A 25069-nucleotide genomic window follows, 5' to 3' on the forward strand; every position below is an offset into this window, starting at 1 on the left:
GCAGGGGACATGGGTTCGTGCCCCGGTCCGGGAAGATCCCACATGCCGCAGACGGGCTGGGCCCGTGAGCCATGGCCACTGAGCCTGCAGGTCTGGAGCCTGTGCTCCACAACGGGAGAGGCCACAACAGTGAGAGGCCCGCGTACAGCAAAAACAAACAAACAAACAAACAAAAACCAACCAAACAAAAAATAAACAAATAAAAAGAACAACTCTAAGAGCATGTAGATTGGAGATTAGACAACAGCTCAGTGTTTTCTAATTTATCGACTTTACCCTGACATGATAAAAATAGTACACTTCTCAAACAGATGATTTGAAATTAATATCATGGGTTTTTTTTTCCCACTAGTGTATTGAGTATAGTACTTGGGCCCCAAGGAAATTTACCACTAAAAAGTATACTCCTTTAGTTCAAACAGTAAATAGAATAGGTCTTGAATGTATTTGTACTTTTAGAATGTTTTGTGGAGATGGTGGTAAAAAATGAAAATGAAAATACTTCTGACGGTTGTAATATTTAAGAATTACAACAACAACATATACATCTGCCTGGTTCTCTGTCCCAGAGTATGCCACAGCTCCTGGCATGTCTAGGCAGGTAATAAGTGTTTCTCGAACGAATTAATGCACACATACATAAATGAAATGGTCTATATTTCCATTTTTTCTGAGCTTCGGAATTTTTATTAAAATTAGTAAGTTTTAGGGAAGTAAAATATGTCAAGGAAAACAACCAAGAAGGGTTTTCCTTCCCATGCTGGAGTGAATGCAGTCTTTGAGACACCGAGGACCAGCGGTCAGGGAATGCTGTGACCTCCGGAACCTAGCACAAAGGTGGCCTTTTTTGTTTTCCTCCTTCTCTTCACTGGTTTCGTGAGCTGGTGCCAGCTGAGTCTAGATGGCGCGCGCTTTACACTTGAATGAAACACTCCCTGCCCTCCGTTCTAGGAGCTCCACTCTGTTGCCTCCATCTGCTGCTCTGATAAATGCTCGTATTTTAAATCTATGACTATCAGCTCACTCCCAAAGTGGTTTGCCAGCTCCCCACACAGTAAACAACCCCACTGGCACTGAGCCACTTCTGGGGTGGAAGGAATTTGGGCAGACAGAAGACATATCTCCCAGGGAGGAGAGATGAGGAAGAAGAGGGAGGAAATCGCCTGCTGAACTGATGGCAAAGACCATGTCTGTGTCCCACGGGTCCCCCCGGGCCGTCAGGGTCAGTGCCCAACTCTGGGGTATCTATGCAGAGGGTGAGTGGGTCTGAAACGCGGCCGTTCTGAGAGCCGAGCAGAGGTGAAGTCGAAGAAGATGCTTTGCTTTTTCTCTGAAAACAAACTGAACATTCTTAGCCTGGTGGGCTGACAGCCCTCCAGTATGAATAACCTCCAGGAAACTAAGATACACAGGAATTTGCCCGGGCACATACATCATTCCTGCTACTCTTCCAAGTCCCCCCCTGGTAGTTTCAGCTGGCATTTGCCTCCCTTTCAGTGTTTCTCCCTTCCAGCAACTGATCTCTAGCTTGCATAATCACCAACTGCATTTGGGAAAGATGGAGTAATGCAGCGTGGAAGGTCTCCCAGAAGAACACAATTATCGCAGAAGCCACTAGGGTAGATGTTCATTCTCTCACAGTTGTGGAATGATAGAATATTAGGGCTGGATGGAGAGTTAGAGAACATATGATCCAATTCCTTTATCCTAAATGCATCTTACATTTTCATTTCCCAAACTGACTCCTGATGCCCTCCCCTCAATCCCACACCGAACCTCCCCACTGGGTTTTCTCCATTTATTTCCGTAGTGGTGACCCCATTTGTTCAAGCCAAAAACCTTGGAGTCACCCTTGGCTTCTCTCCTCGGTTTCCTTGGTTTCTCTCACACCCCACATCTGGTCCGACAGCAAGTCCTGCGGGCTCTACCTTCAAAATGTAGCCAGTATCTGATCCAACTTCACTGCTACAACCCTGGCCCAAACCACCTTCATCTCTCTGGTGGGTTACTGCAACAACTCTAGGATCAGCACAGGCCAAATCTGGCCTGCCCCCTGTTCTTGTTAATAAAGTTTTGTTGAAACACAGCCACACTCATTAGTCTACCTTGTGCTATGACAGCATCGTCAAGGAGTTGCAACAGAGACCTCGTGACCTACTAAGCACATTTGCCAACTCTGGCCGACCCCAGCAATAGCCTATTAAATTGAAGGTTGGCTAATGACACTGCCCCCCAAAACTCTCTCACTCAGAGTAAAAGTTAAGTCTTATAAGGTGCTGTGTGAACTGGACTCCCCACGGTCTTCTGACCTTATCCCCAACTATTCTCCCCTGTGCTCAGTCTCGTCTGACCACACTGTCCACTGCCCTACCCACAGATCCTCCTACCTCCAACACCCCTGCTCTTCCTCAAACAAGCCAGCCAGACTCCTGATGCAGGACCTTGCATTTACTCTCCCCTCTGCTGGAAATGATCTCCTCGTGGAATCTGTGTGGTTTCTTTACTCCCTACTCACTTTTTACTCAAATGTCAGCTTCTAGTGAGCCTTCTCTGACCACCTCATTTAAAATGGCACTCCCTCCCCAGCCCCTCTCATTGCTTTCTTCTTCTCCAGAGCCTCTATCATGTTTAACTTACCACACTTCCCTTACGTACTGTGTCTGCTGTCTCTGCCCACCCCCTGCAGCCCACACTAAAAGGCAAGCTCCTTGAGGGTTGGGTTCTGTCTGGTCTGTTGTTCTGATACACCCACAGTGCCTAGGTATGTACTAGGTGTTCAATAAATATCTTTAAATAACTATATAAATCCTTGGAAATAGTGCTGGCAAAGCAAATGCGAAATTTAGCATTGTCTCAGCAAGGGTTTCTACAAACACTCCTGCCTAGGAAAGAATCTCTAAGAGCTCCTGGCAGAAATGATCTGTGGACTCAAGGAGCCACCTTATTTCCCACTTTCCTATTTCCATCTTACTCCTTACCATGTAACTAGTGTCTTTGTGCTATTCCTTGAGCCTATGGCTATAGTTTCTGTAGTATTTCCTATCTCACTCTTTCTTTTCCACCTATCATTATTAAAACATATCTCTCTGGCTTCTATTACCAAAAGACTCTGGCCTGTTCTCTTCTAAGCTGATAAACTCATTAAAACCCAAATATTAATGAATAATAATGTCTCTACCACCTAGACAATAATTTGCATTTAAACAGCTTTCAGTGCCTGAACCCAAAGAGGACAGTGATGTGGGAATTCCCAAAAGGCAAAGGGCCTGGGCCAGCGGGGGTAGTCACCGAGAGGGTCCTAGAGCAAAATCAAATCCCAGCCCATGGGCAGCTGTCCACTTCGCCTCTACGGGGTGAATCCAGCCATGTATATCCCCATCAGAGTGTGTGTGTGCACAGATATGCAGGGCGTCAATTAGAGGCACTGAGAATATCTTAACTTGCATGGAAATGAGCCTGTCACTTGTGATATATACACACACTTACATACATTACCATTGATTCCTTCCCTTAGTGGTTTGATAGCTTTTCATCTAGCTTCCAGTTCCACTGGTACAAAGTCACTTCTTGGGGAGGTAAAGGAAGCTGGATAGGCATAGACTTAGCCCCCCAAAGAGAGGAGACAGGGAAAGGGGAGGTGACTATTGGAGCACAAATCACAAACATGTTCAATTGGCCTTCTGGGACCATATTTACCATGCTCCAAAACACAGTGAGGGTTCTGAGAGTGGAAAGGAGGAAGAGCTTGAGAAATGCAACCTTTTCACCAAAAAAGGGCAAAATATAAAATTCCTAGTTCACCAGATTTTGTGCTGTGCAAGCAAACCCGTGGACTTTCTTAGGCAATCCAGTACTGCTGACAAAATTAAGAGAATCATCTGAACAACTGAAGGAGAGGAATATATCCATCAGCAAACCTGACTGATTCGTCCATCAGGAGCCCTTCTCTCATCTCCAGAGGAAGAAGCGCTCATGCATTCCCCATGACAAGTATGCCACATACCTCCCAGCGATAGAACAGGTTAAGACGAGCCCTTTACCTTAGTTTACCAGAGCCAGCTCCAGATGGTCTAGCCCCTGTGACTGTTTAAAATGAACACATCATTTTCTTTTAAATTATGATAGAGTGCGACTCGTCTCTCCCCTACTTTACATGCTGCCTCGTGGGTGCCTCTGAATTTGTCATCTGGTGAAATGGGTACTGATCTGTCCTTTCTCCAGGGGATCCCCCGGTTTCACTTACTTCATTCTCTAGACAAAGAAGCACAATTACATAACCATATGGAAGATTCCTACATTTTATCAAAATGGCATCTTGTAGTGGAAACTCAAGAGATTAGCACAGATTTCAGGTCCTAAGTACTTTGATGGACACACAAGAAAGGCCGTTTGTCAACTACAATAAAACCAGTTTCTTAAACGACTGCTAAACTCACTAAATATAGAACTGAAGAGATCCTCAAGCCTCTTTAAAGCACACATCTGTTTCTCTCAGAACGAGGTGGGATATGTGCTGCTTCACCATGAGACGTCAGAGAATCCCTGCTCCCATGTGAGATGCTTCTCTTGTGGCCGTCATGATTCTGTCTCCAGGTCACCACCACAGCCTGGGTAGAACTTGTGACCTACAGCAAATACAAAATGCCCAGAGGGCCAGGAGATAACCGGGGTTCCAAGGGATTCTCCACCGTACTACATGTGGGTCTTTCCCAGCAAATCAAAGGGGACAGAGAAGCTGATGATATTTTTACCAAGATGGATGACCTCCTAGGCAGGCCACCTGACTTCTGAGATCAAACCCTAAGCTGGTGGCTCTCAAACTTTGGTATACACCAGAATCACCTGGAAGACTCCCTGAAACACAGATTGCTAGGTCCCACTCCAGAGTTTCTGGGGTAAGGTCCAAGTTCCCAGCTGCTGATCCAGATACCATGCTTAGAGAACCAGCCCTCTAAGCACAGTGCTGCAGTAACTTTTCCTTTTCCTCCTACTATTGGGGTTCATGGGACCTAGGGTTGGGAGAAAGTGAGTAGAAGTTGCAGCTGCATCAGCAGTGGTAGTTGGCATGTGGGAGACTTCAAGTCCAGGCTGCCATTCAAGACAGACAGATAAGTGAGGTTAAAGGCACATGAATCAGGCAACCCTTCTCATGATTCCAAATATGTACATCTGTCTTGTCTGGCAGTTTGATCCTAGTTTATCCACTTCACTTTTAAAGCCCATCTGATGATAGTTTGAGTCTCTGGCCCACACCCATAGCAATTAGACCAGTATTAGAGAAAAGTAAGTTGACAGATGTACCCAGGGAACTCACGTAGCATCAATAAGCAAACCTCATGAGGCACAGTGTCTTGAGTAATGTTGTGCTGTGGCCACAGTAGGGGACGGGGGGGAGGAGCACATGTAGGGAGCCCTGGTTTTGGTGGAGAACAAAGGTTCCTCAGCAGACATCCCGAGCTGCTGCAGGTGGGGAATTCTTCTGAAACTGGAGACGAGACTCTCAGCCTGAAATGTACACAGTTTCTCTGCAGCTAATTTCAAAGAACACCCATGTGCTCTAGCCTTCATTCTTCTTTTTCTAGAAAACTTGCCCATCTAAGGATACAAACGGCTGTCTTTAAAATCCCTTTCTTCCTACACCTTGGCCCCAAAGAGGAATGGTAAGCAGTAAAATGTTGCCAGTGGAGTTGGAGCCGAGAGGAACAGTGAGTCTGCAGAGTGGTTTTGGTTAACGCCAGTATTCAAGGGTGTTTTTGTATGTAAGGAAGGAAATGGGGAGCTGCATTAGCGGCTGGAAATATCTCTGAAGGGCTGGACTGTGGTCATTAAATACTTCAGATGCTATCCCTTCAGGAGAGATGACACACTTATTTCTATTCTTGTTGCGTTTCCCTTGTAGATCAGCTGGGGCTCCGCTTTGCTCCATCTTCACTCCAGGACCCAGGCTGAGGGAGCAGCCGCTGTCTGGAGCACTGCTAATTGCCACTGGGGAGGGGAAGAGAGAGCAGCAAATCCCATGCCCAGACCTAACACACTTTACTGGCTACAGTGAGTTGAAGAGTCTCCCCTCCAAATTCATGTCTGTTCCTGGTACCTCAGAGTGTGACGTCATTTGGAAATAAGGCCTTTGTTGATGTATTTATTGATCATTAAGGGTCTGGAGATGATATCATACTAATTCTAGTATGTAACCTAATGATTGGTGTCCTTATAAGAAGACAGGACATATGGAAAGAGCAGAAGGCCACGTGGGGATGGAGGCAGAGAGTGAAGTGTTGCAGCTCACACCAAGGAATTCCAAGGATTGTCAGCATCTAGCAGAAGCTAGGGAGAGGCAAGAAACGATTCTTCTCTAGAGCCATCAGAGGGAGCAGGGCTCTGCTGACACCTTGACTTCAGACTTCTAGAATAAACTTTTCTTGTTTTAAGCCCCCTCGTTTATGGTAATTTGTCAGGGCAGCCCTAGGAAACTAATACACTGGGCAGTCAGTCTTACCCAGTTTCAAGGGGATAGGGAGGGATAGTCCTGCTGTGCTGGATATTCTCCCTCAGGTCAACTCTCCACCCTTCCATACTCTCCTGAGCCTGGAAAGCTGAACTTCAAGAACTGCCTAAGCAGAGCTTTCCCCCCGCTCCCCTGGCTTCTAGCTGAGAATTGCCCACAGAAGGAATTCAGAGGGTGGGAGGGAGTGAAGCCTGACTACTTACTTTGACACCTTCCTCTCCAGCAGGCTGGTGGGGGCTGTGTTCCTCTATCAAAGGCCACAGCTCTTGCCTGGAAGCCCTCCTTCAGTTTCTCCTTTCTCTTTCTGGTGACCACTTCCTCCTCTTGCACCTCCAGACCTAGGGACCTGGGAGCAATAGCTATTGTTAGCTAACAGCCCTTGCCTTTCCTTGTCTGTTTCCTTTAACCCCACCCACATCCCTGCAAACAGTCCCTTAATCCAGGGGTCCCCAACCTTTTTGGCACCAGGGGTCAGTTTTGTGCAAGACAATTTTTCCACAGATGGGGTTGCGGGGGACGGTTCAGGCCGTAATGCGAGAGATGGGGGGTGATGGGGAGCGGCAGATGAAGCTTCGTTCGCTCGCCCACCACTCACCTCCTGCTGTGCGGCCCCGTTCCTAACCAGCCGGACCAATACCAGTCCACAGCCAGGGTGGGTGGGGACCACCACCTTAATCTCTCTCTTCTAAATCACTTCATTGGAGTGAGCCACCTGTTTTCTGCGGATGCCTAGTGGATACACTTATCTGAGACCTAGGAAGAGAACTGGAAACTCGGTGGACACAGTGGTGACTACTGCACTAAGTTGAGAAACAGCACTAGTGAAACAACAGTGGGAACTGCAGCGAGTGCAACAGATCATGCAATTGCTTTGCTTGCATTATTCCTTCCCTCTAGCAGAGGAAGGGGTGTGAGCTCTGAAGCAAGATTCAAACTGCAGCTCCACTGTCTCTTCCCTGTGATATAAGCCTCTCTGAACCTCCGTTTCTACACATGCACGACGGGTATAATGAGGCTTCCCTTATGGGCCTGTGATGAGGACTGAGGGACATAAATATAAAAGAACCTACCTGTGGTAGGCAGAACAATGCCTCCCAAAGACTTCCAAGCCCCTGATAGCTGGGAGTCTGAGAATATGTTATTTTACATGGCAAAAGAGACTTTGTGGATGTGATTAAGGTTACAGACCTTAAAATAGGGAGATTATCCTGGATTACCTGAGGGGCCCAATCTAATCACGTGAGCACTTAAAAGTAGAAGAGGAAGGCAGAGGAGTCAGTCGTAGAAATGTGGCAGAATAAGGGGAGACAGAAGAAATATGACAACAAAAGAAGGATTTTGTGTACCATTGCTAGTTCTGACATGTTTTGAGACTACATGCAACTATACACAATGACCCAAAAGAGGCCTCTAGGTGCTAAGGGGCACCCCTAGATGGCAGCCAGCAGAGAAATGTGGACCTCAGTCCTATAGCTACTGAATTCTGCCAATCACCTGAATGATCCTGGAAACGAATTCTCCCCTAGAACCTCCAGAAGGGAAAGGAGCCCAGTCGACACCTTGATTTTGGCCTTGTGAGACCAGAAGCAGAGAAACCAGCTGAGCCCACTGGACTTCTGACCTACAGAACTGTGAGATACTAAATGGGTGTTATTTTAAGTCCCTAAATTCGTGGTACTTAGTTCTGGCGGCCACAGAAAATGGCACGCTAGCATGGTGAGGTCTTGGTACGTAGTGTGACCTGCTGTATGTATGTTACCTGTCCTCAGAGAGGAGAGCTCGGCAAGAGACCAGGGGCCTTCCAGGACCCCAAATGTTATGTGCTCTTAAAGAAAGAAGCCTTTGGCCATTTGACAACCTAAAGTAGAAGCTGCCTTTCTCTAGTGCTTGCCCGCTGTCTTGAGTACGGGCCCCCCACAGGGGTAGCCACTAGCAGCAGCCGCAGCAGGAGCAGGACACGCTGTGCTTCTCCCTGACCCAGGCAAAACAAGCCTGTGCACATCTGACATCCACAAGGAAATTCACACCAGATCAGGCTGTCATCTCTCTGGGAGGATATCTCTTACCAGAAACCTTCAGTCCTACTTACCACCCTCCTACTGGGAGGCAGTTTCTATTTCGAGTATTTGCCCCTAATTGAAGCATGGGCGAGGACGAAGATCATTTTCTGCTGCTGGAGCCTTCCTTCCATTTCCCTAAGCCAAATCCATCTCCCCAGTCACACGTCGATATCTTCCAGCTGCCTAACCAACCAAACCCAGTCCTTGACCGGAGAACACAGACCCTCATTGCTACACGGCTTTATTTAATGACTGGGACTCCTATGCTTTAATAACTGGGTCAAGTTGAAATAACATCCTAGGACACTGGGCCCTGAGCCAGGCGACAGAGATGTGGGTCCCTCAGCATTCAATCACGAACACGGTGTGCAGAAGCGCAAGAGGATTAAGGCCTACCCACTGGGCACAGACATGTGCCTCTAGCTTAAATCAAAATTGTAGATGGTTCACCAATCCACAGTAATTTTGCAGGGCTCCAGATCAGTAATTGGTGATCTTTCTGAAATACTCTTCACTGCCCATCTAGGAGACCCATCTCACTGTAAGAAGATTGTAATAAAAAGAGCTGATATTGACTGGGTGATTACTGTGCACCAGGCACAGCTCTATGTAACTGTAAAAGTGTTAACACTAAATTGTCAAGGCAATTTGAAGAGTTAATTTCTATTATTTTTATCATTTTATCATCTAGCTTATAAAATGAGGAAAGGAAACTAGGGCTCACAAAGGTTACATAACTTGTCCAAGGTTAACTGGTAGTACGTGGCTGTAACTCAAACCTAGGCTAAAGTGTTTCTGTATACTACACAGCACACTGATTTCTCTTGATTGATTTAACACACACACAGCCTTAGATCTCAACCAGGTACTGTGCCAGACCCTGGAGACACAAATATACTCAGAAACATTTCACTTTTTTTCTAGCTAACATGATAGAAGAGGAGACAGGTATGTAGAAAGAAATATATATTGACACATTTTATTAGCAGCATGAACAAAGTATAATATAATGGAAGAGGTCATTAGACCTGAAAAGTGGTGGAGAGTTATGCGAAAAAGGAAAAGTAGGGTTGAGAAAGGCTTCTTGGAGGAGGTAAAATTTGATCTTGGCCTTGAAGGATGAGCTGGAATTCTTTGGGTTGGAGAGAGAAGAAGAAAGTGTGGGGAAGGACATGTGAAGCAGAGGGAACAGCATGACTGAAGCACAGAAGCCTGAAAGTAGAAAAGTCCCAGCATGGAAAAGTCCATTGTTACGAGTGTAAAGCGCCTGTCCAGGGCACGGAAGTTAGCTTGTATCACACTGGTGTGTTAAAAATGCAAGAATCTTCATGACAAAAAACAAACCCAAAAGGAAAAAATCATATTCAGAGACACTAAGAAGAGAGATAATACTCATCAGGTACTTCAACAAGCTTGATGATTGATAAACCAAAAAATTGGAACTTAGTGGTGATAAAAATCTCTGGTATACCAGATAAGCACCAGGGTTAGCTCAATAGTTCAGTTCACAGAATTTCAGAATGGAACATCCCCTTATGATGGGTGATTTGCCAGACAATCATAGAAGATGGAGTTCCTGGCCTTGAGAGGTTATTTATAATTCTTTCATTCACCCTTTTAACAACCACTTGTTGATTACCTATGCTATGCCAGGCAATGGGACTAGCAATGAATAGGACCCACGTGGTCTCTCCCCTCATTGGGCTTACAGTCTAGGAAAGAGTTGCTATTGAACTTGAAGACAGCAACACAAACAGGTACTTTCAATATAATAAAGTAACTCATATGCACCAAACATGACTAAAAATACAGAGTAGGAGGACTTAACTTACACTGGGGTTATCCTGGGCTTTGGTCTACTGTGGGATCCTTTGACGTGGGTCCGCTTATGTAGAAAGGTTCATCTGGCTCTGCACAAAGCACAGGCTTTGCACAGCTAGGCAGGTACAGTCCTGAGCTAGCTCTCAGGAGTATCAGGGACAATGCATGGCACTGCATGGCACACCAACATGGGGCCAAAGAAAAGGTCTAGTTGAATGAAAAACTACAGTAAGGATACAACTGTATCAATATAAATTTTTAGACAATATCATATCAATATGAGCTATGTGGTAGCATGTAGGTTTGGGGAGGAAGATAAAAGTAGATGTATTGTTAAGCTAGAAAGTGAAAGAAAGGGGAGTTGACCATGAATTCAGAAGGGAAGCTTGTGAACATTTTCATTGGCCTTGAAGTCAGACCAACCACCATCCCCTCCCTGAGCTTGTGAGCAAGCTTCACTTTCCTCATCTATAAGGGTATTGATAATGGTAAAGGGTAGCAATTATTTGGGGGTTGTAAGTTTATTCATCTACAAAGGGGAAACTATAACATCTTTGACATTACAGAGTGAAAAGAAAAAGTAGGAAAAAGAGGGCAAGGGAGTTAGACGCAAATGAGAGATAAGTATCACACAGAACCATAGGCAATGTGCTCATCGTCCCTCTTTCCCTTTGTCATCGCTAAAGTGAAGATCATAATACCCATTCTAAGGCTGTTATGAAGATTAATTTAGGTAATATACCTAATGCGTACTACCTCTGTTCCAAACATTCTATGCACTACTCCCTTGTCTTCCATCCAAGAAAGCCCGTCACATAAAGATAAGATGAGATCAAAATCCAAATAAAAATGCTTGCAAATGTTACAAGGGAAACACAAATGTGAGGTGGTTAGATACTAGAGAAAGGAGCCCAAGGTTATCCCAGAGAGAAGATCATCAAACCTACGTAGGTTGCTTTGGATTGTCTCTCCTGGAACAGGCCTCCTCCTGCCCCACCATCAAAACCTATCCCAGCTAGATTCCTAAGAGCAGAGGTGGTCACCCAGGTGGCCTCTCCTTTACCTGACTTAAGCCTATTCCATTTTCTGCACAAAGCTACATTAAGCACATAGCCTCAGCAGCTCCCAGGATAAAATAGAGCATCACTGATCTCTACCTCTGAAAGCTGGGGACAGTCCTTCCCAGTCACTCTTCAGCTTTAGGGGGGTTGGTTGATCTCAGGGACAGCAGACAACCTTATTTAGCCAACCAGCTGCTCTGTGATACACAATGTCCCGAAGGCTAAAGGTCTGATGGATGATTCTTTTGTATCCACATAAGCAGCAGTGGGAGGAGAATCCATCAGTCTCTTTGGTAGCCTCAGGGTGTCAAGGCTGCTATTCAAATCATTACTACCATAATTATTAACCATTGTTTTAATAAGATACCTGCCAGGCAATTCTTTTTCTTTCTTTTTCTTTTTCTTTCTTTCTTTTTCTTTCTTTCTCTCTCTCTCTCTTTTTTTCTTTAATCATTAAAAAACTATCAAATTTCACTGGAGCAACACTTGCCTCAAGTCACATCAACAAGTTGTTTAAAACCCCTTCTGTCTGCCCAGTTCATCAGGAAGTCATGGAGAAGGGAATACTTAAAATACCTTCTCTGATTTTAAAGAACTGATAACGCTGTGGGGAAGAGGTCTACACAAAAAATAATCACAGGGAAGAGTTACACAGTATATTACACAGTACACTGCTACAGAGGGTCAGAGTAGTAGTTTTGTTTCCTGGGTGTTATTACTATGGGGATGCAATGGAGGAAGTGCCATGGGTAGAGGATTTGGAGGAGTGGAATATTGCGGTGGGAAATTGCTTTGTTTTCCACGGCGTAAGAGAAAAACAACCAAGGGAGCAGACAGGATATGCACGCCATCAGAGTAGTCACCAGAGCATGACTTTTTGACAAGAGTTTTCATCGTTTAGGGTAAATGTTAAAGGTAGTTCTAAAAGGGCTTTTGCTTTAGTAGGAATGATGTGGCCTGTGTGATTCGGTGAGCTATTCAAAGGCCTCGTCCATATTGTGGCTTGGAGCCACACTTTGAACCCATTTTTCAAGCAAGCTAAACCCAAACTGAGCAGGAGTGCACAGGGCGAGATCACTAACCAGGCCCAGTGACTCTGCAGGAAGGGACATCTTGGATACTTCTGCTAACGTTTGTGACCATGCCTGATCGCCCCTAGGGTTCCATAATTAACCACATCTCAAAGTGTTTACCACCGCGAGTGGAACTTGTTTGAGTAATCCCGTTCAAAGGTTGAAAACACTATAGAACAAGGCGAGAAAAAGAGCTGAGAACCCGAGAGCCGCTAGGAAAACAAAAGCAGTTGGGGGCAGGTGAACCGAGGAGGGCGCCGGAGCCCACGACGCGAGCGCGGAAGTTCCCTGCGGACAGGCGCCCGCCACCTGTCTGCCCTCGGCGCGGTGCCCCCGGCTCGCTGCCCGCGGGGGGAAGCGTAGGGACGCCCCCACGCGGTGTGAGCTCCTGCGGCAGGCGGCGGAGCTTCAGGGGAAACGGGCAGAAGTGAGAGGCGTGGAGGCGTCAAGGTCCAAGCGCGCAGGAGAACGTCGACCCCGGAAGAGGCGAGTGAGCCTGGGCTCGGGAGGGTCCGGGGCTCCGCGGTCCGGCTGAGCAGCGCCTGGGGGCGGTAGTTCCTGAAGCGTGAGGATGGGAGTGAAAGAAGGAGAGGATGAGTGGAGGGAGGACAGTGGGGCCCACGGCCGGGAGGCAAAAAGGTAACAGCAGACAGGGACAGGGGTAATGAGGTCCCGGTGAGCGTGAGAATACGCGCTCAGCCTCGGGGACACTGACAGGGGGGCGGGGGACTGGGGCGGCAGGGCTTGACGAGGATGCCCGGCGCGCGCCACCGCCGGGGAGCTGGCGGGAGCGGGAACTCGAGGCCGCGAGTCGGAAGGGCGACGCGTCAACAGCAGTCGCGGCGGGGCGGGGGGCGAGGCCGAGCGCGCGTGCGCGGCCCGCGCGGGAGGGGGAGCGGGTGTGGGGCGGCGGGAGCGCGCCTGCGCGCGGCCAAGCCGCCTGGGCACCCGGTCCTGACTGTGACGGGAGGCGGCGGTCGGTCCTCTCTAACGGCGGCGGCGCCTGCTCCAGACACCTGCGGCGGCGGCGACCCCGCGGCGGGGGCGGAGATGTGGCCCCTGGTGGTGTTGCTGCTGCTGGGCTCGGCGCGCTGCGGTGAGTGGTCACTCGCTCTTGGCTCTGCGGCTAGTGTCTCGCCGCCCCCGCGGGTGTGTGGGCTGCGCCCCCTCTGGCCCGGCGGCTCCCTGGAGAGGGTGGCCAGGGCGCGGGGCACGCGGGCCCTGCACGCCCGGGGTGCGGACGTGGGAGGGCCCCGCGGGTAATCTGCGCCCCCTTCTTTGCCTCCTCTTCCTCTTCCCCTGGGTGAGAGCGGGGCTCATCTTACCCTGTTCTCCACCTCCAGATGCACACACTGAGGAAGACTCCAAACCGTGCACCTCGCGCAAAAATTAGCTGTAGAGAGAAAGGGCGCGATCAGAGGAGAGGGGTTGGCAGCTGTTAGGGTCCCCCCTCTTTCGCACCCTCTCTCTCCTCAGTGCTTTAAACGCATTTGGGGTTGAAGGAGGGAGAGTGGGAGGGCCCGAGCCTCATGCGATGCAAGTGCGCATTTTGGCGAAGTCTGAAAGAAGGGGTTTCTCCTGTTTGCCCTCCCACCTGAACATAGGAGTTAAGGGGACGTAAAGGACACAGTTAAGTTTCATTTCCAACCCAGCGTTTAATCAGAAGATTCTTCTGGCTGCCTTTTTTTTTTTTTTATTACCCTAGATACAAGCTTCCTGGATGGAAACTCTTTCTCGCTACTCCCACGCCCCATCAACCACTTTAATACAGTCCGAACGGCACGTTCAAGTTTTCCTACTTTTTTTTAGGGGAACCATTTTAAAAGTAATCCAGATTTCTCTTGAAGTATGAAGACAGTAACCTCTAGTCAAAGCATATTTGCGGCAGAGTGAGATTTGGTGTCTCTCGACGCCAAAGGCGTTTTGGCCCCCCCAAGCTTTTGGAATCCATTTCGCTTTTTTAAAACGTGTGCTTCGTCTGTAACAACTGAGGAAGGAATGGGAATTTTCGTGGCTCTACAGTGCCTGTCACACTTCACATCTGTAGAGCCTCTTGTGAACTTTTTTGTAAAATTCAGAATTGAGTTGGAGTAACAGTAACAAGCAGTTGTTACATTTTATTCTAGAATGCTAAGTTAATTACATTTTAAACGGGTTATTACCCTCACTGTGCCATTCATAAAGGCTTGTGACTTCCAAGCTATTTCCAAAATGCCCTTAAGTCCCGGCTTAGCTCTTTCCTCACTCTGAAGCCGCCTGGGATGTTGGAGCTGCTAATAATCAATCTCTGTTATCTGAAGGGTTGATATTAGGTAAGGTAGTGTTTTCTGTTATCATTCTTAACGGCTTATTGCTCATTACTATCATTATAGCTCAAATAATACTGCTTTCAGAAACCTGTTGTATGATCAGAAAGCCTTATATTGAACCCGATTATGAATTTGTAATAAAATATTACTAATTCAGACCGTTGGTCTCAAAGCTAGTTTGAAGCGTAAGAAGTGTAAATAATGTACTGTTTTAAAAACGGGGTCCTATTTTCAAGTAGATTAGAAAGAAGCGCTAGAATGGTACTTTTGGGGATAGAAATGGTTAGGCCTCTTTTAGTAATAGGTATGATCACATATAATTAGCACTCATTTACATACAATAGTAGTGTGCTCAAGTCCCTACAGTCTTAGAATTCAGAATTTATGGTATTTCATTGTACTTAGTTAATAATAACCTGAAAAAAAATAAAACAGAGGCATTATGCATTTGAGTTAAGTGTTGAATATAAAACAGGAAGGGATAGTGTTTGTCATAGGATATAATGGATTTTTGTGCAAGTGTGTTTAATATGTAGTTTTAAAAGAACATGTATGAAGAGATGTTAACAGTCTCAGAACACCAGTAGTTATAAACCAAAGTATTTGGGAGACTGAAATTAGATTCTAAAATGAGTAAGGAAGTCATGGGTTTGTACGTTTATTTGTACTCAGGTTTGATTTGCTTGCAGTTTCATTTATAAATGATTGTTAATCAAAGGCTACTTCCGGGTAACCACTACAGTTTCCATTGATCTTTGTAGTAAAGGAAATTGTCTAAAATGCCCATTCCTTCTAATTACAGGCAAAATACAACATCCTTTATTGGTTTACAAGATGTAGAATGAGTTACTATTCTCCTTTCCTCCCCCCTTCCCCATATGTCCAATTATACATTGCTTAAAAGCACATCAGCAGTTTCAGTGGTATTCACTAACTGGTAAATAAAACGCTACTCACATAAGGACAGTGATATGAACTGTCTTATCAGTGGTTGAATTTTTTCTTTGCTCAAAGTGAGTTTTTAAAATCAAAGGTACACATGGTTAAAAACAACATTTTTATTGTGTAAGTCTAGTAGTCATTTGGCTTGCTTAAACAAAAATGTTTTCTTTTCTCCTAAAGAATATATGACTTTTAACCACAATGTGCCATTTTAAGGAAGTAAATGCCTATTTAAAAGTACTTATTTCCGGGGCTGCCCAGCAGTCTAGAGGCAGTATGCTAAAGCATTACACTAAATGCCTACCATTAGGACATTTGCTCATGCTGTCATCTGTATTTTGGCAGATGTTTTATCTTTGCCACTGAATTGTTAATGGAGATTTGAAAGGCCAGGTTCTAAAGATGAAAAATAGGTGGTTTTCCCAAAATTGATAAACATTCTAAATCCAAAATGCATTATTAAAACTAAGTTTGCATTCCTTGATGTTAATTCAACTCTAGCTACTATAGGCATTGTTTTCTAATACATTTATATTCTTTTCATGATGTAATTTTCATATAACCATTTTACCCATCTTTTAGGTGTTTGCTGTCATACCTTTTTATACAAGAGAAAAATTTCTATATTTTTATATCTTGTGCCTCAGCCTAATATAATGCACTCTTGGGTTGTGATAAAGCAACTTGCACTTTGTGTACTAGTGCTGATATTTCTTCTATGATAAAAGAACAAGAATGATAGTGTAGGATCAATTTTGCTAAACTTATTGTAGTAATAAAGTTAAAAAAATATCGAGCACCCAGGAAATTTGATTCTGATATACCTAGACTAAGACAATAGAACCTGAATTTTCCCTCTTTGTGGTTACATGGAGTTGCAACAGGAATTAGAAGTTACACCCTGCTCTGAATATTTTATTCCATCTCCATGGAGCAGTTGTATAAAACTCAGAATCTGGTCAATCCCAGGGTTTAATATTTAGATTAGGAGAAAGAGTGCATATTTGAATACATGTCACACTTATAGGTTAAAAAACAAGGCAAGGCATTTGGCAAGTGCAGGGTCTATCAAAATTGCTTTTCCTGTTTCAAGCAAGTATGAGCCCATGTTATGCTCTAAGCATTTTGCAAGGCCCTCTTGGACATACAGACAAATTTCAGACTGTATGCCTCTTAATAACTTAAAGTGTCGTTTATGAAGAGAAGGGATTTTTTGTTTTTATAATGCAGTAGTACTTAATATATTTTAAGTGCTTGATAAGGCTGTAATTCTGGATGTTACTGACTTTAAACTGCCCCGGGCCTTATAATTCTAGGTTGACCATTTCTGTTCTTATGAGGCCACTTTAAAACCCAGTGGGAGATTAGTTTGAGTCAGAACTAAACAGGTGTGGACACCTCCATTTTACCCCAGACTTTATTTAGTTTCTGTTGAGGAGAGATCTGACTAAATCCTCCTTTTGACCCTCATTCTAACCCAATTCAGTTTGAGACTCCAGTTCTTCATACCAGAGACCAAGCCTGATGGCAAATATTAGTAGGATTCATTTCTCGCAGGTGTCTTTACTCAACGAGCTTTGCTTCATTCACCTTAGTGACTGCTGGGGCTTCTTACGCCAATCCTGAACATCCATTCCAAGCAAATAATTAACTTCCTACTCTACTGCAAAAAATAGTGATGTGTGGTGTGGACTCTCTCAACTTCCCGCCCACCATTACTAAACTTGTCTATAATATCTTAGGCAACGTTTGTCTCATTCTCCTCCTTCACCCAGTGTCACAAGTGTTCCTATTCACTTTCCAAGGAAAGGATCCCCTGTCTACAGCTCTTTCACTTCCACCATCTTGGAGACCTGCCTAATCACCTTAATCCTTAAGCCTTGTACTTTAGATCTTTCCTTCTTCATTGATTCCTTCATCTTAGCTAGCAGACACGCTCAAGTTTCACCCCATATTAAAAACAAACAAGAAGAACAACCCAAAAAACCTTGGCCTTGTCCCGGCCTCCACGCTCTTTCTGTTATTGCCTTCTTTCTCTGCTTTCTTATACTGACGAGTCCCTAGTCTGCTGACATGGCTGCAGGTAAAGAAGCTAATGGTGAAATTTTAAATCTCTAGAGGCTGTTTTTACTCATCCTGCTTGACATCTGTTTTGTCCATATTAAGACCCTTCCTTGGTGTCTGCAGTGGCATTCTTTGCTGCCTCACCTACTTCTATCACTTCTTTTTCTCACATCCTTGGTTTGTTCCTCTTTAACTATTTGCTCCATAAATATTGGTATTCCCCAACACTTTATTCTCTGGTACCTGCTCTCTTTGCTTTGCAAGGACTCTCTGGGTGATCTTGTTCATGCTCACAGTTTCAATTACTGCCTATATTCTTGTAATTCCCAAGTCTTTGTAGCTCAGACTTTTCTTCTTTAATCCAGATTGATATATCCTGGGATCTACTGGACATCTCCATTTCATTGCATCACAGGTACTTTTAATACTCAGCTTATTAAATATTGAAAGAATATTCACCCCTAAATCTCTTTTCTGTATAGTTAATCCATAATCTAACTAGTTATGCATACTATTGATATTTTAGCCAACAACTTTATTTTTATTTTACTTTATTTTTTAGTTTTTTTAACAACTATATTGGAGTATAATTGCTTTACAATGGTGTGTTAGTTTCTGCTGTATAACAGAGTGAATCAGCTGTACATATACATATATCCCCATGTCCCCTCCCTCTTGCGTCTCCCTCTCACCCTCCTTATCACACCCCTCTAGGTGGTCACAAAGCACGGAGCTGATCTCCCTGTGCTGTGTGTCTGCTTCCCACCCACTAGCTATCTGTTTTACATTTGGTAGTGTATATATGTCCATGACACTCTCTCACTTCGTCCGAGCTTACCCTTCCCCCTCCCCGTGTCCTCAAGTCCATTCTCTACGTCTGTGTCTTTATTCCTGTCCTGCCCCTAGGTTCTTCAGAACCAGGTTTTTTTTTTTAGATTCCATATATATGTGTTAGCATACGGTATTTGTTTTTCCCTTTCTGACTTACTTCACTCTGTATGACAGACTCTAGGTCCATCCACCTCACTACAAATAACTCAATTTCGTTTCTTTTTATGGCTGAGTAATATTCCATTGTATATATGTGCCACAGCTTCTTTATCCATTCATCTGTCAGTGGACACTTAGGTTGCTTCCATGTCCTGGCTATTGTAAATAGAGCTGCAATGAACATTGTGGTACATGACTCTTTTTGAATTATGGTTTTCTCAGGGTGTATGCCCAGTAGTGGGATTGCTGGGTCATATGATAGTTTTTTTAGTTTTTTAAGGAACCTCCATACAGTTCTCCATAGTGGCTGTATCAATTTACATTCCCACCAACAGTGCAAGAGGGTTCCCTTTTCTCCACACCCTCTCCAGCATTTATTGTTTGTAGATTTTTTGATAAAGGCCATTCTGACTGGTGTGAGGTGATATCTCATTCTAGTTTTGATTTGCATTTCTGTAATGATTAGTGATGTTGAGCATCCATTCATGTGTTTGTTGGCAATCTGTATATCTTCTTTGGAGAAATGTCTATTTAGGTCTTCTGCCCATTTTGGGATTGGGTTGTTTGTTTTTTAGTTAACAACTTTACAATTCTTCTTTCTTCTTCTCCTTTACCTCCCACACCTGACGTATGTCGATTTTCCTTTTTTGTTTTTTTACTGTAATTTTTGGCCTTCTTTTCAGTTGTCATTTGCCTGGATTACTGCAGTGATCTCTTAATGTATCTTCTTTCCCATCTCCTTTCCTGCTGCAATTCACCCTTCATACTGCTGTATTATTTTTTTTAATGTAAGTAGTCTGAGTGGTTTGCTACTGCTTATGGTTTCAACTCCAAACTCCTCAGAATGACATTCAAGGAAGCCTTTACAATACTTCTTAACCATCTTTTCCAGCCCTTTCCTAGAGCTCACCTGAATAATCATCAGCCTTCGGTTATTCTCTTTCTTCACTCCCCTGTACTCATTATGTACTCTGCCTAGAAAGCTCTTACTTTCCTATGACATTCCTACTATCCTTCCAGACCCAGTTTAAACACCACCTGGTAGGAGGAGCATTCTTAGACATGACAAGTAATTTTAAAGGAACTGTTCCATCCAATCTGCAACTGACTTGATTTAGATTTTTCATTAAAATATGTAGCTTCACGATACTGTAATCAGGTCTATAGAAATAAGAAACAGTGGAGGATTCTTTTGAAATATGGAAGAAGAGTGAACCTTCCCTGATACGATGTTTAGATTTTCCCTTCTTGGAATTCATACTTCAAGTTTTTACATTCAGAAGGAATATATTAAGTCCTACTTGCTGGACCCTGGGTTAGATCCATAGGATACCAAATGAAGACATTGTCCTTGCATTACTATCTTTTGATCCTAAAGGAGAGATCAGTAAAGTAAAACAGTAGTTACAAGATTTGATAGTAAGTGCAGTGACAGCACTTGAAGAGGGGGCAGTGGGAGCAATAAGGAGGGATGAATACAGTTGAGTAGTAGCAACGAAGGGGACAGGATTGAACATCTCAACCATGCTTTCAGGAAGAGCCAAAGTTAGTGAACTGTAGCTGCCATTTATTGAACATTTGCTGTGTATGTGAAAGGCACTGAACTAAGAACTCCATGTTCTTTATCTGATTAAATCTTAACAAAATCTCTATGAGGTGTACACTATCAATATTCACATTTTATAGATGAGGAAACTGAGATACAGAAATTAAGTAACTTGCCCAAGGTTATATATACACTTAGGAAGTGCTAAGTCACCATCCAAGGTCTGACTCCAAAGTTTGTGCTCTTACCTGAACACCCAGTGAAAGGTACAGGCCTCCTTAGGCTGGGGAACAGCTTGTGTGTGGGGGGAAAGGCATGGAGAAGAGAGTGCATTTGCATATCCATGGAATTGCAAGAAGGTCATTATGATTGGAGCTTAGTTTGGAAATGAAGGAGTACAGGAAGTGGAGCTGGACAGGATCTTGAAGGACCTAGTTTGTATTCCATGCTAATACCCTTAGAATTTAGCCTGAAAGTCAGGGGGCGGCAGGTGCTGTTAAAGTATATTAGGCACAAGAGTGTATATTTGCATTTGGAACAGTTATTTCGGGAACTGTGGAAAATACATGGCTGGGATGGGGAAACATTGAGGCTGAAGGCAGGGAGCTAGTTAAGAGGGTATGGCAATAGTTCAAGGCAGAAATGATGAATGCCTAATTAATTCATACAACAGACATTGGATTTAGGAACTGTTAAATAGGCTGAGCCTAACAAGAACTCTCCATGGCTAAGGAGAGGGCAGAATCCAGCGTGATTCGTAGGTCCAGGTCTGGTTGACTGGTAGATAATAGAAAATGCTTTAGGGAAGTGAGGATTTGGAATGAAGGTAGGCAGAGGGTAAGTAGATTTTTGGACATGTTGACTCTGAAGTAACTGTAGTGCATCCAAGTGGAAACACATAGCAGCCAGTTGGCTTTCCAAGGTCTGCAGTTCAGGAGAAAGGTGAGGCCTAGTTAAATAAAATGCGTGGGTAGTTAAAACCTGGAGTGAGGGAGAATACTGGGGCGGGGGGTGGGGGTGGGGGGCAGCGTTGGACAGGAAGTCCTTAGGAACCTAATATTTATTGTGAGTCAAGGAGTAGATTTCAATAAAGAAAAATGCTGCAACGAGGTGGAGAAGGCTCTAGGAGGAAATCCAGAGACATAGAAGCCAAAAGACAAGAGCAAGAAAGGAGCTGCCCACTGGCTCAAGAACTGTAGAGAAGTCAAGATAGAGAGTGAACCACGTGCATTCCGTTCTCACAGGGGATGATTGGTGACTTTGGCAAGAGCTGTTGTAGTGAAAAAGGCCAAGATGGAGGCCAGGTGGCAGAGATTTAAGAAGTGAATAAGAGGTGAAGAAATGCATGTAGATTATCTTTCTAGGATGCTAGGAAACAGAGACAAGTACAAGGGACTTATTTTTTTCAGTTGGCTAATATTCAAGCATTTAAAGAAGTTTTTTTAAACCTACTGTAAATGAACTTGAGGGATGTTGGAGGATGATAGACAACGAGGGAAAGTCCTCGAGGAGATTGATGAGTGTGGGGCAGAAATGTGAACTAGCTCTCAGGTGACAGGGTCCATTTCTGAAGAGGAGGAAGTGAGGGGAAGAGAGGTGTGGCTAGTTGGGGTAGCAGGAAAATTTATAGGTGGAAGTATTGGAAGCTTCTGGTTTCTTATCTGCAGGACTCAACTTGAAATAGGAAGAGAGGACTCCTTCAGAGAGTATAAGATAAACTCTTGCAAAAGGAGAGTGATTTCAGAGTTGTTACAAAGGAGAGAACTTTTATGTGGAACATGTGAAACGACAAAAGATTGAAGGCCTAAATGGTCAGGGTCTACGGCAATCTTCTGTTGTTCCCTTAGTAGCAACAAACATTTTCTTTTTTTTTAAAATAAATTTATTTATTTAATTTTATTTTTGGCTGTGTTGGGTCTTCGCTGCCATGCGCGGGCTTTCTCTAGTTGTGGTGAGCGGGGGCTACTTTTTGTTGCAATGAGCAGGCTTCTCACTGTGGTGGCTTCTCTTGTTGCGGAGCACGGGCTCTAGGCACATAGGCTTCAGTAGTTGTGGCACGCAGGCTCAGTAGTTGTGGCTCAGGGGCCCTAGAGCGCAGGCTCTGTAGTTGTGGCACACGGGCTTAGTTGCTCCGCGGCTTGTGGGATCCTCCCCGACCAGGGCTCAAACCCGTGTCCCCTGCATTGGCAGGCAGATTGTTAACCACTGTGCCACCAGGGAAGACCCAACAAACATTTTCCTTGAAATCCGTAAGACTGATTACTTTCCTGCCCATCCATAGCACTTCATACAGGAAGGACAGCCCTTATGACCTTGGGTTATAAAAAAGTATGTGTCAGTCCCCCAAGTGAGAATTCTAAGCTTCTTAAAGATAATTCCTACATTTTTTTCCATTAATGTATCCCCACATCCTGTCACAGTGTTTCAGATCAGGTAATTCTCAATAAACATTTGCTGAATGTTAGCATTTCTGACCTAGACCTGTGTACTGTGAGTATCATGTATTAAGCCATTTCTGAAAGTGTATAGCAGCTGTTTTGAGGACTGTGGTATGAGATGGTTTGAGTTGGTGGTCTGTATTCACAGTGGTTGTAAGGTCCAATATTTTTGGCATTTGATATAAGTTAATTTTCTCATTTCATTTGTTAATTTATCTGTAACTCTGGCATGGCTGATGGTTATACTGATCAATTTCTATCTGATTTAGACTGCTGTAGGCATTTCTTGATTATTCAGAGCTTACTTATTCATAATAATTATCTATATGATCCTTTATTTGCTCTGTATATTTTAGATCATTTCTTCACTTTGCTGTTTCATCAGAAGACAGTAGGCAAAATAGAGAAAAACCAAATCAGATAATTTTACTACTTAATAGCTTTTTAACAAATGTTTATAGAGGATGAAGTTGTAGTTAACAGCTGATGGAGCAACATTTTGGACTATATTTATTAATTATTAGTGCAAGGATTATTCAAATTATAGTTTATCCAGGTCAATTTCACTTTGAAGGTTATTGACAGCATTTATTCTACTTAAATTGCTTCAGCTATAAAAATGTTTGCATTAATATTACAACAAATAACAGAGTAATCAGTGCTTTCTGTATTCTTTAGAAAATTCATTTCTAAACATTAGTTATGAAATCGTGGAATGCTTGCTGACTGCTTCTTACTTACTTAGAAGCGGTCTTACCACTTCTAAAAAAGATCACTGGGATAATTTAGCTCTTCACTTGTATCTCTTTAATTAAAGGATAATTTTTAGAAGGTAAAATCTTGACTCAAACAAATATAAAATGAACATGTGTCAAAGTTTTTATTTCACATTAATAAGCAAACCAGCAAGACGGTACAACCATCTTGGTTTTAAAAGAGAATTGGAAGAATAGACACATGTACATATGGGAAATCAGGAATGGTGAAATGAATTTGTGAGCAAATGCAAAATTGGTCAATGTCCTCAGCGCAATAAAATGTAATATTTTTTGGCCATGCTGCAAGGCATGCAGGATCTTAGTTCCCCAACCAGGGACCAAACCCATGCCCCCTGAAGTGGAAGCACTGAGTCTTAAGCACTAGACCTCCAGGGAAGTCCCTAAAATGTAATTGTTTAAATTCCTCTCTTCCACCAGGTGGAAATCAATGGCAGAACAAAGTTTATTTGTATCTCTATGGATGTGAATCATTCGCATTGCCATCAGTTTTCTACAACTTACAAAATTGTAAAAGCAGCCCAGTCTTAGCAAAAGGCACAGGCCCCTATAGAATCAGATATTCCAAAAGGATCTGTCAGACAGTGCCCAGCACTCTGCTGAAAGGACTCCCAGTAATCTTTTTGTCCATTTCAAAATCGTTGACCATATTTTCTGACACTTTCCTTCCTTTCTAATTCCAACGTCATAGCCACTTTCTTCTCTCCTTGTACACTGTAGTCTCCCCCTAATGCTTATTTCTCAGGGGAAATAATTTACAACTCCAAGGTTTTGAAGAATGCATTTGGAAGTCCAGGTTTTGCCTGGGGCTTCCTGATATTTGGGTGGCTAGAAATACAAAGAACTAGGGAGAGGTGAGCTATGGATGCCCACAGGATTGCTTCAGACTGCAGATTCCCAGAAATGTAACAATTTAGACCTGCCAGTCAGAGAAGGTCTGGAGCATTACATTAAAATGCTGTATAGTGCTTAGTTTTTATAGTATCATCCTACATATTTATAGCACAGTATTGTTTAGAGAGCACTTGCCAATATATTTTCTCCTGTGATACTGACCACAATTCTGTGAAGCAGCCCAGTGTTCGTTTTTGTTTTTTTGGTTTTTTTTTTTTTTTTCCGGTACGCGGGCCTCTCACTGTTGTGGCCTCTCCCGCTGCGGAGCACAGGCTCCGGACGCGCAGGCTCAGCGGCCATGGCTCACAGGCCCAGCCGCTCCGCGGCATGTGGGATCCTCCCGGACCGGGGCACGAACCCGTGTCCCCTGCATCAGCAGGCGGACTCTCAACCACTGCGCCACCAGGGAAGCCCTTTTTGATCCTCTTACTTACAGAGAGCAAACCAAGGCATAGAGAAGTTAAGTGAATTGCTTAAGGTCGCATACTGAAAAATGACAGAGCTGGGATTTGTTCTCAGGCTTCTTGAACATTGTTCAGTTCATATTCCACTCTGCATCCTAGCATTCAATTCAGTGGGCATTTATTGAA

At 44.1% G+C, this 25069-nt stretch overlaps 1 protein-coding gene across 3 annotated transcripts in view; it reads left to right on the forward strand.

The window, feature by feature from the left end:
• The first annotated feature begins 12930 nt into the window (after positions 1–12930).
• The window catches only part of CD47 (CD47 molecule), a 55583-nt gene continuing 43444 nt past the window's right edge, over positions 12931–25069 (forward strand). For 2 of the 3 annotated variants that reach the window (XM_082625043.1, XM_082625042.1), the window contains exon 1: positions 13457–13616. In XM_082625043.1, coding sequence (XP_082481169.1) covers positions 13571–13616 — 46 coding nt within the window. In that variant the 5' untranslated portion in view covers positions 13457–13570. Of the gene's footprint in view, positions 13007–13456; positions 13617–25069 lie in introns of those variants that run through there. The other variant, XM_082625044.1, reaches the window with a different exon arrangement.

This window comes from Mesoplodon mirus, assembly GCF_964341445.2.
Source record: "Mesoplodon mirus genome assembly, chromosome: 6".
NCBI classification, from domain to species: Eukaryota; Metazoa; Chordata; class Mammalia; order Artiodactyla; family Ziphiidae; genus Mesoplodon; species Mesoplodon mirus.